Consider the following 13126-nt stretch of genomic DNA (forward strand, 5'->3'; position numbering starts at 1 on the left):
ACAATAAGATACTACTTCATACCTAAGATGGTTACAATAAAACAAAAACAACAGGAAAACAAATGTTGATAAAGATGTAGAAAAATAAGAACATTGTGTATTGATGGTGGGATTATAAAATGTTTCAGCCACTGTGGAAAACAGTTTGGTGGCTCCTCAAAGTTAAATATAGGTTTACCATATGATCCAGTAAACTTACTCCTAAGAATATACCACAAAGAACTGAAAACAGATACTGAAACAAATATGTGTGTATGCATAGCAGCACTATTCACAATGTCAAAAGGTGGGAAAAAAATCCCCATGTCCATCAGTGGATAAATAAAATATGATTCATACATACAGGGAATATTATTCAGCCAAAAAAATGAGAGTGAACCACTGATAGTTCAGTGCAATGCTCTAGGTAGTACTAATGTTACAATATGGATAAAACTTGAAAATAATATACCAGCTGGGTGTGGTGGTGCATGCCCGTTATCTCAGTATTCTGGGATGCAGAGGCAGGAAGACTACAAGTTCGAGGCCAGCCTGGGCAATTTAGCAACCTAACAAGATCTTCTCTCAAAACTAAAAAAACCAAAAAACAATATGCTAAACAACAACAACAAAAACTCAGACACAAAAACACATTTTATGGTCCAATTTGTATAAAATACTCATAATAAATTATTGCAATAAAGACAGCAAATTGATGATTGCCAGGGCTGGATGGGGAAGGGGGTTGATGGGAACAACTGGTTAAGAGGTGTGAAGTTTTCTTTTGGGTGTTGAAAATGTTTGTAACTAGGAATATGTAGCAGTTGTGCAAATGTAGTAAATGCCATTGAATAGTACACAGTACTTCATTTTATAATGCAAACATTTTACTCCAACTAAAACAAAAAAAGTAAAATTAGGAAGGGACATAATTGTTTTAAACATCTAAAAGATTATCATGCAAAGATGGCTTTTTTTTTCTGGGTAGTTCCAGAGAGCAGAATCAGGGGAAGTTACAGTATACAACTGGGATAGAACAAGAAAGAACGTTGTAGCAATAGAGCTGTTAAAAAAAACAGGGAAAGGGGCTACCTTGCAAGGAAGTAAGATTATTCTTTACTGAAAGTGATCGAAATGGATGTTGAGCATTCAGGGAAGTTACAGAAAGGATTTCTGCATGGGGTACAATTTCTATACGGGGTATGATGTGAGGTTCATTTGTTTTGGTTGTTGGTGTTTATTTTCAAGGTTAACTTCCCCTTACCTCTGCAATTAAACTGAGTCAGTCTATTAACAATTTACAAATGAGGTAATAAAGTACCGTATTCCTTCAGTTTCCTTTCTTCCACCGCGGAGCAACCCTCTCAATCTGATGAAGAAAGTGGCAGGAAGGGGAACTAGGCTCTTTGGTGGCAGACGCCAACCCTCTGGACTTACAGTCACTGCAGTTTCCTGCTTGTAGTGGGGCGAAAGTGTATTATTTATTCACTAATACTATACGCCAGACATTTTGCTAAGAAAACTTATACGTAAACGTTAAGTTCAAACCCTCAATTAATAGTGATTAAGGATAAGCAAACACGGTGATTTCCAAACCATAGAGATTCCCAAAACGCAAGTGACAAAATAGGCTCCTTGTGGGTCACATCAGGCAAAATTCAAAATGATTAATAAGAGGTGTAACAAAGAAGCAAGGGACTTGGATGATGAGAGCACTAATTCATTCCATTTCATGTTTCGGCAAGGAACTCGGAAATTTACCACCTGCTTCGGCTGCCTGGGAATCCTGGGACCGCTGCACGAAAAGCCAGCCGAGGCGGGCGGGCCTCCCCGGACCGACCCACTCCCGTTCAGAAGGATCTTGGGGATGCCGCGTCCTCGCAGGAATCCAGCTTCCCCGGGCGCTCGGGGGAAGCCCAGGCTGATCACCTCCGACTCAACCAGCCCCGAAACCCAAGGCGCCTCTTGAGGATTGCGCAAAGGCCTCTCCCTCCCCGCCTGCTCGGTGGCATGTTTCTAAAATTCCCATCTCCACAACATAAACAGGAAACGTGGAGCAAAAGCCCTGGCAGTGCAAATTCCTTGCTTCCAGCTGAGGGCGGGAGAATCTCATCTCTGGTGGCTGTAGTGGCAGTAAGCGGCGGAAAGAGCAAACTTTCCAAGTGACCTCTCCACGTCCCTTCTCCCTCTAACCACCCCCCCCCCCAAAAGAATAAAGACGCAAACAAGGACCCCCTGCTTTAGGTGGTAAAAAACAGACGGGAGTGAGCCGCGAAGGCACAGACTGGCTGCCACGTGAACCACCTTCCGTGACTTCGTGGAGGCGCGTGGCGGGAATACGCCCGCCCACCCGCGCGCGCGCGAACGACCAGCTCTGGGTGGGGGTGGGCTCTCCGCGAGGCTCGGGCCGCCGGGCCAGGCCGGGTGGGGGCGGGGGAGGAGCGGGAGCGAGGTGCGGCGCAGGCGCAGAGCGCGCGCCGCTTGTCAAACATGGCTGAAGTGCCGCCGCAGCCACTACGGCCGCTTCAGGGAAAATGCTGAGTCCTCCCGGACCGGCTGGGCGGCGGTGGCGAGGGCGGCGACGGGGACCCGCTTCCCGGGCGCGGCGGCGGCGGCGGCCATGGCCCGGCTGGCTGACTATTTCATTGTGGTAGGCTACGACCACGAGAAGCCAGGTAAGGGTGTGGGGCGGGCGCCGCCCCCGGCCTCCCCGCCCCCGGCCGCTGTCCAGTGGGCTCCGCGGGGCCGGGCATCGCGGCCGGGAGGCGGAGAGGCGCGGAGGGCCCGGCCCCGTGGTGGCGGGCGGCGGGCCTTCATGGCGTGGCCGAGCCTCGCGGTGGGTGTGAGGGATCCGCGCGAGGGGGCCGGTTGGGACGGGAGGCCGCGTCGGCCGGGCGCGGGGCGGTCCATCGGGCCAGCTCGAGTCTCGGTGCCGCGACCCTCGCTGGCGGCGTCCGGGGCTGGGGCCGCCCTCTCGTCCAGCGGAATTGGGCCAGAACCGCAAGGCTAGGAGGGCTGGAGCCAACTGTGCTAAGTTCCTCGGGGTTAACTTCTGCTCTGCATCCCGAATGAGTAGCGAGTGACGCAGGGGGCTGTCCTCTCCAAAAGGAAGTGCCGAGAGTCCGGTGCTACCTCACCCTGTGCCCTGGGGGCCTGGCGACCGCTTGGTGTGGGAAAGAGTGAAGGATCCTCGCACACTTAAACATCTCTAGGAAATGAGTCCTGTTCTTTCAGGACAAATGTGACGGTCATTTTGAAATGACCGTCTTTTAAAAATAAATTAACCTTCTGATCTTTCACTTCTATGTGTGTTTTAATTGTTCCTTTCATTCGTCATAAAATGTTCTTCGCAAGGAGAAATTTGGAAAATGCATTACATTTTGTTTTTTAATTGATGGACTTCCACCCCAGAGAACTCAGGGCTCATGCATATTTGTTTTTGTGTTTGCATTTCCTTTGTATCACTACAAGCTAAACCTAATGTAGTTAACAGATTGAGCAGCGGGAGCACTTTTATTTCAGGGTAATTCTAATCTCACCCTTGCAAGGAATTTTAGATAGCAGCTCTACAGTGCCTTTACTTTTTAGAGGAGATTCTGAGCTTGTGGTTTGCTAATGTCTACAGCCATTGGTAGTGTTAGAATACCATTGTTCTGCCCACTCTTGGGCCACTGCCTCTCATGATTCCAGAGAATTTATCTCCTTCAGTGAGAATCTTTTATATTCTTTAATCTCTTACTCATGTGTGATTGAGGTTAGTTGTTTAGGGAAGGAATTGGAGTATATTTAAAGTGGCTTCTAGCTCCAAAATTTTATATTATTTTCTGGTAATTTTGCATAGTCTAGTGTCTCTTTCCTACCAAGATTAACAGCGTGATAAATCAGTTTTGTTTTTAACCTTGTTTCATTTTTAGTGACTTTGCTTTCCCCCCACTTTTAAACAGTCACAGACTTGAAAAAAGTTTCAAGTGTAGTAAAGAAATTTTTTTTTCCTCGGAACAATTTGATAGGAAGCTGCTGACCTGATAACCCTGTTATCCCAGTATGCTTTAGAGTGCAATTTCCAAACTAGGTTGTTCTGCATAATCACAGTATAATTCTCGAAATAGAAAATTCACTCATGTAGTACTCCATATAGCTCAAGTTTTATTCATGTGCTCTTAATCTTTTTTTTGGCAAAAGGATGCAATTCAGAATTTTGTGTTGGATTCGTCATCTGTCTTCCTTTAATCGGAAACAGTTCCTTCACTTTGACTTTCATGATCTTGACACTTTCAATGATTACAGTTCTTTTGTAGAATGCTCTTCAATTTTGATTGCCTGTTTTCATACATTTAGGTTATACACTTGTGCTAAAGTATTAAAGTAGTGATGATCGCTGCATCCTGTCTGGTAGGGCAAAATTTCACTTGTTAATGATTTTCACTTTGATTACTTGATATACAGTCTGTGTCTACAAGTTTTCTCCACAGTAAAGTTAATTGTTCTTGTGAGGAATACTTAGGAACTATGTAAATATCTTGTTCTTCAACATCTTTTGGTTTCTTTTGAGACAGTCTTGGCAGGCCTTGAAGTCACTATGTAGCACAGGCTAGCCTTGAACTTGTGGCAGTCCTACTGTCTGAACTTCCTCCTGAGTGCTGGGATTATAGGCGCGTGCCTCCATGGCCAACTAAATTATAGTTTTTTATGCTTGGCTTTTTCCACTTAGAATCACACGAGATTTATCTGTTGTATTTATTGGCAGGTATTCCCCTCCCCAGTTTTTGTTTTTTTCTTTTTGGTGCTGGGGATCGAACCAAGGACTTTACCCATGCTCAGGATGTGCTCTACCACTGAACTATACCTAGCCACAATTGTTGCTTTTTATTTCTGAGTATAATACAGTTTATCTATATATTCATCAGTTGGTGAATATTTGAGTTTACAGTTTTTGGCTATTGTAAACAAAATTGTTCTGAACATTTACATTCAGATCTTTCAGTGTTCATATGTTCATGCATTTCCATTTCTTTTGGGTAAATACTTAGAAAAAGGATTGCTGGGTCATGATAAGTATATCTTTAAATTTATATGAAATTGCCAGACTGTTTTCCATACTGACTGCACCATTTTACACCCTCATTAGCAGCATGGGAATTCCAGTTAATCTTTGTTATTTATTATTTGAAAATTTATTTTCCTCAGTGATTAATAATTGTATACATTTATGTTGTATTTTTTTGTTTTTGAACAGAGATATGGGGCCCTTATAGTCCCAGCTACTAGGGAGACTAAGGTGGGAGAACTGTTTGAGTCCAGGAGGTTCAATACTGGTCTAGGCAACATAGCCAGACCTCTGTCCAATTTTAAAAGAACAAAACACAAAACTATTTCTAATTTAGTCATTAATGGAAACAGTTTTAAAATAAGTAATGATAAATGAAGAAGGTAGACCCACTTTCCTAAGGGAAAAGAAAACTTCTTGTGAGAGGTGATGTTTAAACCAAGTTTTATAGGGTCAGTTAAGCCTTTGCAGTGTGGAAAAGATGGTGTGTTGGATGAACTAATGTTCAATTTGAAATGCCCAGCTGAACTGAGTCAGTGTGGTTCTGGGTGAAGAAGATTCACCTGAAAATTGTTGCCAATGGCATAAAAGGAGAAGTGGGGGAAGCTATGTATGCTGTTGATTTTCCTGGAGAAGCTTGCCACGGCTGGTTTGTCTTATACAAACTTGGCTGTTCTTACTGTTGGAGGAGGAGCTCAGGTCCTCAGTATCACTGGGGATGGCTGCTATTTTCTTCAGGGGACCTCTGGTTTTTACCTTGAGTGTTGCTTCCTGGCTCCAGTGCGGATCCCTCAGCCTGGTGGCACAGATCCTCACCCCACCACTGGTACAGATTTTTCTAGCTTCCACCACTGGCCCTTGGGCCTTCCCAGTGCAGATGCTCCATATGTACTCACATGAGACATTGCTGTGGGCTGTAGGCCTCCAGCTAGACTTGTGGAAGATGTTGCCATTGCTTTAGGCCTTTGGCTGAACTTCAGGGGGACATTGGTGTGGGATCCAGGTCCTCAGCTGGATTCTTCGGGTCTCTAGTGCATGAATAGATCTCTCACTCCTCTGCATTTGACTTTTTGGGTTAATATTAAAAGATAACCCCATAAATTATGTTGTCCTGTATTAAATCTATTCCCTTGTAAACTCTGACTACAACAGATGGTAAAAGGAGATTGTAAAAAATGTGTATGTGAATGTCTCATTATGGGAATGGAGAGAAGTGTAGTGCAGGTGGAAATTGAGGTAGGCTTTGATGCTTAGTGGATTGGGATCAGATTGTAAAAAGTTGTATATTAAGCTATACAATTTAGTTTTGACTCTGTAGATAGTGAGGTCTTAAAAAATGAGTTCTTTTTTCTTTTTTTTCTGACTGGGTCTTGCTTTATAATGCAGCCTGGTTTTGAACTTAGTATGTAGCCTTATGCTACTTGGAAAAACAGTGTTTAAAAACCCAGGGGTATTTGGAGTGAAAATAGAAGGGAGGGTATGGTTGCTAGAGAAATTTGAAAGCTCAAATTAGCAAAATTTAGTAACGAATGGATGCAAAGAGATAAAGTAGAAGGAATATTTGAGAGTAATAAAGTTTATAGAGCCTGAATAACTGGGTTGGTAATGATGCTATAAATGTAATTAGAGAATTTAGGAGAAGAGATGAATTTAGATGAGGAAAGGAAACGTTGGCCTTAGTTTTGGACATGTTAAAGGTGTCTGTAATTAAGGTAGAAATATTATTTGGGTGTTTTAAATATATGGATTAGGTGGTAAAGACAGGTGAAAATTAGAGACTTAATTTGGCAGTTATCTGTACCTAGCTGATTTGTCAAATAAGAAAAGAATGAGACTGTTCAGGAAATGTGTAGAGTGAATAGAGGTGAGGCCTAAGTTGAACCCAGAGAAAAAGCAACATTCAAAAAGTAGGTAAAGCGGGCCAGAGACTTACCTCAGTGACACTGCCCCTGGCGAAAGGTCTTGAGTTTGATTCCTGGTACCAATCACCCACCCCTCAAAAAAGTAGATAAAGCATGGAGATACCTCAAAAAACTAGGATTAGAGGTCCCATTTGACCCTGCTATTTCCCTGCTGGGTATCTTCCCAAAAGAATTAAAAGCATCATACACAGTGATATATGCGCACCCACGTTTATAGCGGCACAATTTGTAATAGCTGAAGCTTGGAAACAACCCAAGTGCCCATCTGCTGGTGACTAGATAAAGAAGATGTGGTTTTTTTAAATAAAATGGAATACTCCTTAGCCATAAGGAATGCTAGAGATATTTACAGCTCAGTGGATGAACATTGAGGCCATACTCTTTTATTTTTATTTTATATATATATATATATATATATGTATTTCTTTTTTTTTTTTGGTACCAGGGATTGAACTCGGGATCTTGCGCTTTTGAGGCAGGTGCTGGAACCACTGAGCTAAATCCCTGGCCCTCAAAGACTTTTTAATCAGTGTAAGGTGTCAATACAGGACTTGGCACATACTAGGCAAGGACTGTACTGCTGAGCAATGTTGTAGCCCTTGAAATAACCTTTTGAGGAGGAATTTCTCAGTTATAGATTAATTTGTATATTATAGGTTATTGTGGTCAATATGGTGATTATCTTCATTAAAAACTGTGATAAAGTGAATCACTGATTAAATCATTTTGTTGGTAGATTATTAGATATATAGAGACACTGTATTTACTATATATACTGTATATATTACATATTGTATATGCATATGTAAATATATATATGTTTTAAGAGATATCTTGATACGTTGCTCATGCTGCCCTTGACCTCCTAGGCTAAGGTGATCCTCCTGTCTTAGCCTTGTGAGTAGATGGACTGCAGGGAGGCCACGACTGTGCCCAGCTAGAAAAGTATTTCATTGCTATGGTCAAAACTGAGATACTTAAATATTGCAAAATCTAATATTATATTGTTTATTGGTGAGCACTAGAAATGTTTTAGGTTATGAAATTGTTTATTGAGAAAAGGTTATTCATTTCAAATGCTTAGTTCTATAATTTGCATTGTGAAGAAGAGTATAACTTTTATAATTTCATGAATATTTTACTTTTCTCTGTACTTATCTTCATTGTTGACAGTGTCTTCATTGTCTTCATTGTTGACATTGTCAGAAAATAGTTTTTTTAGTTGTATCATAAATTTCCATTGTTTACCTGAAAAAATAGTTTTACATAGTGAAATAGTTCATACAACAATTTAAATTTGAATTTCAAAAAAGCTAGAGATTTTTATTATAAATACATTTCTGTAGATACTGATAGTTCTGAAGTATAGGAGCAGAAAGATTGTTAACTAAGAAAAGAAAAAGCTTGTATTTTGTGGAAGAATTAGCACTATTTCAGGGAAGTATCAGAAATAATCCTCACTTATTAATAATCTTAATTATTAACAATGTTGTCTTATTAACAGTGCCTTTTAACAATAAATAGTACTTAATGATATATTTTAATACCTGCAGATTAGCTCTGTAGCAGTGTATATGCGTTGATTTCTTAGGGAAGCCATAACAAATGATCACAAGCTTGTTGCCTTAAAACAAGACACTTACTCTCTCATAATTCTGGAGGCTAAGTCTGAAATTAAGGTATCAGAAAGGTGACACTCTTGCTGAAGGCTTTTGGGAAGACCCATTACTTGTGTCTTCCAGATTTTGGTGGCCCTGGGTGTTCCTTAATTTAATCTTTGTCTATCTCTTCATGGCCTTCTTTTCTGTGTCTTTGTTGAAGTCTCCCTCTCTGCACTCTTATAAAAACACCAGTCATTGGATTTAGGGCCCATGCTAAATCCAGGATGATTTCATCTCAATATTGTTCTTTTTTTTTCAGTACTAGGGATTAAATCCAGGGCTCCAGCCCTTTTTTTTATTTTGGGACAATCTTGTAAAGTCACTAACTAGCCCAGGTTGGACTTTGAGATTCTCCTGCCTCAGCATTCCAGACTGCTGGGATTACAGGCATACACCACCATGTCTGACTCACCTCGATATTTTTGTTTTGGGGGTTTTTTTTTGGTAAGGGGGATCGAACTCGGGTCCTTGTGCTTGCGCAGCAGGCGTCAAAACCACTGAGCTAAATCCTTGGCCCTCACCTTGATAGTTTTAACTAATTATATTTGTAGACAGTCAATTTCCAAATAAGATCACATTTTGAGATTCCAGTAGACATCATTTTGGGGGATACTGTTTAACCCACTACAAGCACAAAGGCTTGTGAAGTTTCTATAATGTTGGGTATTTGTCAGTGTTAGGAACTTTGGACAAAACAACGTTAAGTCAACTTAGTTTCTTAAAAATAAATTTGAGGTAGATTATATACACAAATGCCAAATATATTTTAAAAAATCATTTCTGTGGCATCACAAGTTAAAATAGCATTTGCTTTAAATACTTGGGTAAATGTGTTATAGAAAATTAAGAGAATCTGGAAGTGTAGTTTAGCTTATTGGTGCTAGAACATGTTCTTGATACACACACACACACAGACACACACACAAATTTCTTGGAAGACACATATGTAGTCTTGTGAGTAGTTTCCAAAAAGGTAAATGCTCCACCACTGAGCTGCATCTTCAGCCCTTTTTATTTTTTTAAATTTTGAGACAGGATCTCATTAAGTTGCCCAGTCTAGCCTTGAACTTGTGGTTCTCCTGCCTCAGCCTCCTGAGTAGCCGGGATTACAGGCATGCCACCACTATGTCTGGCTTGTATATGTTCTTTATTGCAACTTTAGTTTGCTCTAGTGCCTGTTCATTCCATGTTATATTGTCAATAAATAATTTCTTGGGATACAGCTTCATAGCTTATCTTTTTTTTTTTTTAAAGTATTTGCTTTATAGGCCTAGGACAATCAGATTAAATCTTTAGTTGATTAAAAAAATTGAGTGTTTTCACCATACAGTATCTCATTGATTCTTTATAGTAACAGTGAGTTACTGTGGAATGTCAATAAAGGTTAAATAATTTGCCTACACATTGTGGGCAGAAGAGAACTGGTAAGTAATAAATGAAGATTATATCAAAGCAGCTAAAATAAATTGTATTCTCCCTCCATCTTTCTCTGTTATCTTATACTTCATCTTTGGAGTTGAAATTCTTTTTTTAAAGGTAGGAAAGGTTTATTTTGGCTCATAGTTTAAGAGGCTGGCCCCAAAGCACATTGGCATGGCAGAGGGGCATCACAGAGGAGAAATAGTCCATAGCAAATCAGGGCAGGCAGAAGGCAGCAAAGCAGTGAAATAGCAAAGCAGAGCCAGCAGCAGAAGCAGCAGAAACTTTTATATTCCATCCAAGCTACCTGCCTTTTAAGTGGTGTCACCCACTTCTTTAATCCCAGCATCACATCCTTAATCCCAGTATCACACACCCTAATCCAGTGAATTTTGCACCTCTCCACCTATGACCACATGAGGCTTTGAGGGGACATTTAGATATGAGCCATAACAATGTGGAAGTATGAATAGTACAATAATAAATCATGGAGTAGAAATTCTTGACACTTTGGTTTCTAGTTATGGGAAAGTAGATACCGATAAGCAAAAACAAAACAAAATTTAAAAACTAGAAAGTGAGCCTGCTTTTGAAAATGTTTTTCTGTTGCAAAGTATAGTTGCTATTTTTTGGTATAATAAAATATTTCTGATTACAGTTAAAAACCATTTTCTACCTTAGCAGTGTCTTTGTAGAAAGGTTGTTTTTTTTTTTTTTGTATCAGAGATTGAACTTGGGTCCTTGCACTCGCGAGGCAGGAGGTGGAACCACTGAGGTAAATCCCCTGTAGAAAGTTTTAAACTGTGCAAATTGACCAATATTAAAAAGTCACAGCTATAATCTCAGAAACAATTTGCCTAGTCAAAGTTTTTAAAATCAATGCTTTGATTTTTTTTTTTCTTGGTACTGGGATCGAACTCAGGACCTTGTGCCTGCGAGTTGGTGGCACTGAGCTAAATCCTCAGCCCTGCTTTGATTTTAACTATAATCAAAACTTGAGGAAAATTTTCAAGTTTTAAAACCTATAACAGGTTGTAACCTGTAGTATTATGAAAATCCCATAAATTCAGAGACAGTAATGAAATATCACATTATTTTACACACACTTTTTTATGGCTCTTTTCAGATTATTGCATGAAGGAGGTTACACTAGTCCAAGTGAAAGTGGGTCCTAAGTGGTTATATTGTACTAGTGTGAAGTTTTTAAACTGTGACAAGGGACAGAAGAGAAATTCTAATTTCAAAGAGATTCTCACTTAAGCTTCAGTGAGCCACAAGAAGCACTTACAAACCATGAACCTTCTTTAGCTGATTCAGTCCAGTCTCTACCAGGAACTGGCATATGTTCTGGTGCTGATCACCCTGTTGCTGAATTACTTCTCCATATTCTGGATGCTCACATACTGTGGCAGGCACATTTCTTCTCAAATGTCCTCTCTAGTTTCTTTTTATTATACTTATCCGCAGTCTCATGGACAATAGGTATTCTTGCCTTTTCTCTGTTGAATATGGATATAATCCTCAGTGCTGGCAGGAAGCAGGTCATCACCTTTACTTGTATCAGCAAAGGAGTTGAAAGAGTGAAGGTTCTGGATAGCAGACAGAAGGTACCATTCCTTTTCCTTGGTTAAGGACCCTGCTGGAGAAGACATATGGGAGAAGGTGGGCCAGAATTTAGAGGGTGGTAGAGTGAGGGAGGTTGAGGGGGAGGCTGGAGTTCTCGGTGGTACAGTGAGTAACTAGGGTCTATTTTTACACTTAAATGTCAGGAAGGGATCTAGAGGTGGAGGTGGGAGACAGCAGAGGGGAGGTGGAATAAAAAGAATTAAGGTATTATAAGTACATGCACCTACTCCTTAAGATAAATATAAACATAATGTACTGCAAAGATGTACTAATAAAAATGAACAAAAAAGAAATACTGCTATAGGGTGGAAAAAAATGAGAAAAAAATATCAACGTAAGAAGTCTTGAGGGTATGGTGTGCATGCCTGTAATCTCAACACTCAGGAGGCTGACACAAGAGGATTGCTGCGAATTTGAGGCCAGCTTGGGCTATAATGAATTCAAGGCTAGCCTGACCTGCATAGCAAGACCGTCTCAAAATACTTTAAAAAAAGTCACTCTAGCGGACCTTCTCAGTAATACATAATTTAAAATGGAGCCAAATGTGGTGGTGGATAACTATAATCCCAGCACACCTCAAGACTGAGGCAGGAGGATCACAGGTTTGAGGCAAGCTTTGGCAATTAGTAATTTAGACTGTCTCACAATAAAAAATAAAAAGGGCTAGGGCTGTAACTTAGTCTGATGGCCTTGGGTTCAATCTCAGTTGTGTGTGTGTGTGTGTGTGTGTGTATGTGAATTTGTTTGTATACATATACACACAAAAGGATTGAATTTACAGAATTTCATTTTTTGTTAAAATATTTTGAAATAGCGACCATTACTCTCCAGAAGAAATTTTATAGGATAAAAGTTAATGAAAAGTCATATAATAAAACCAATTTTGTAATACAAGTATATATTTTACCTTAGAAATGAAAGGCCTGGAAATTAAAACAGTATTCAATCTTTCCAGGAAATACAGTAGTTTAAATATTCTGTAAGTAGGAATCACGAGGAAATGGGTTTCATGTCCACCAAGATGGCCCAACAGAGAATTAGTCTCGTAGAAAGAAAAATACTGTAGTTCTTAGAATCTAGGATATTACCTCTGAGCACTTTTCAGAGCCTTGTCCTTTCACAGTTACAAGAACAAATCAGGTTTCACTTCTTGACCTTTTGGCTAAGATCAAGTGCAAGAACAAATCAGGTAACACCTTGTGAAAAGTTCTCCCTTTCTATGGAAGATTAATTGCCTTTGATTTTAGACTTTCATTTCTTCTGTTTCTCCAGTGACCTCATGAAGTACTACTTTTTCTTAACATTCTGGCCCAATTACCTCCTTTTACAATAATTTTTCCCTTTATTTTATGAGATGAAGCTGAAATAAGGCTGTACTGTTGAAGTAAGACTTCTACAGGCTAAAAACAAGACAAAAGAATAATGAAGCCAGATAGTAACTTTTAAGTCAGTGAACTGGTTTGCAAGGTATA

At 40.1% G+C, this 13126-nt stretch overlaps 1 protein-coding gene and 1 pseudogene across 10 annotated transcripts in view; one reads left to right on the plus strand and one right to left on the minus strand.

Moving 5' to 3' along the window:
- Positions 1-2445: 2445 nt before the first annotated feature.
- Positions 2446-13126, plus strand: part of Sbf2 (SET binding factor 2) — a 450794-nt gene continuing 440113 nt past the window's right edge. For 6 of the 10 annotated variants that reach the window (XM_087211302.1, XM_087211306.1, XM_087211303.1 and 3 more), the window contains exon 1: positions 2448-2654. In XM_087211302.1, the coding sequence (XP_087067428.1) occupies positions 2600-2654 (55 nt within the window). In that variant the 5' untranslated portion in view covers positions 2448-2599. Of the gene's footprint in view, positions 2655-13126 lie in introns of all 10 variants that reach the window. The other 4 variants (XM_087211305.1, XM_013074593.3, XM_013074594.3 and 1 more) reach the window with 2 other exon arrangements.
- Positions 11313-11680, minus strand: LOC147827996 (eukaryotic translation initiation factor 1 pseudogene; annotated as a pseudogene).

Source organism: Heterocephalus glaber, unplaced genomic scaffold, assembly GCF_053883595.1.
Source record: "Heterocephalus glaber isolate CG9 unplaced genomic scaffold, H.glaber_assembly_v1.0 deba00001428, whole genome shotgun sequence".
Classification (NCBI taxonomy): Eukaryota; Metazoa; Chordata; class Mammalia; order Rodentia; family Bathyergidae; genus Heterocephalus; species Heterocephalus glaber.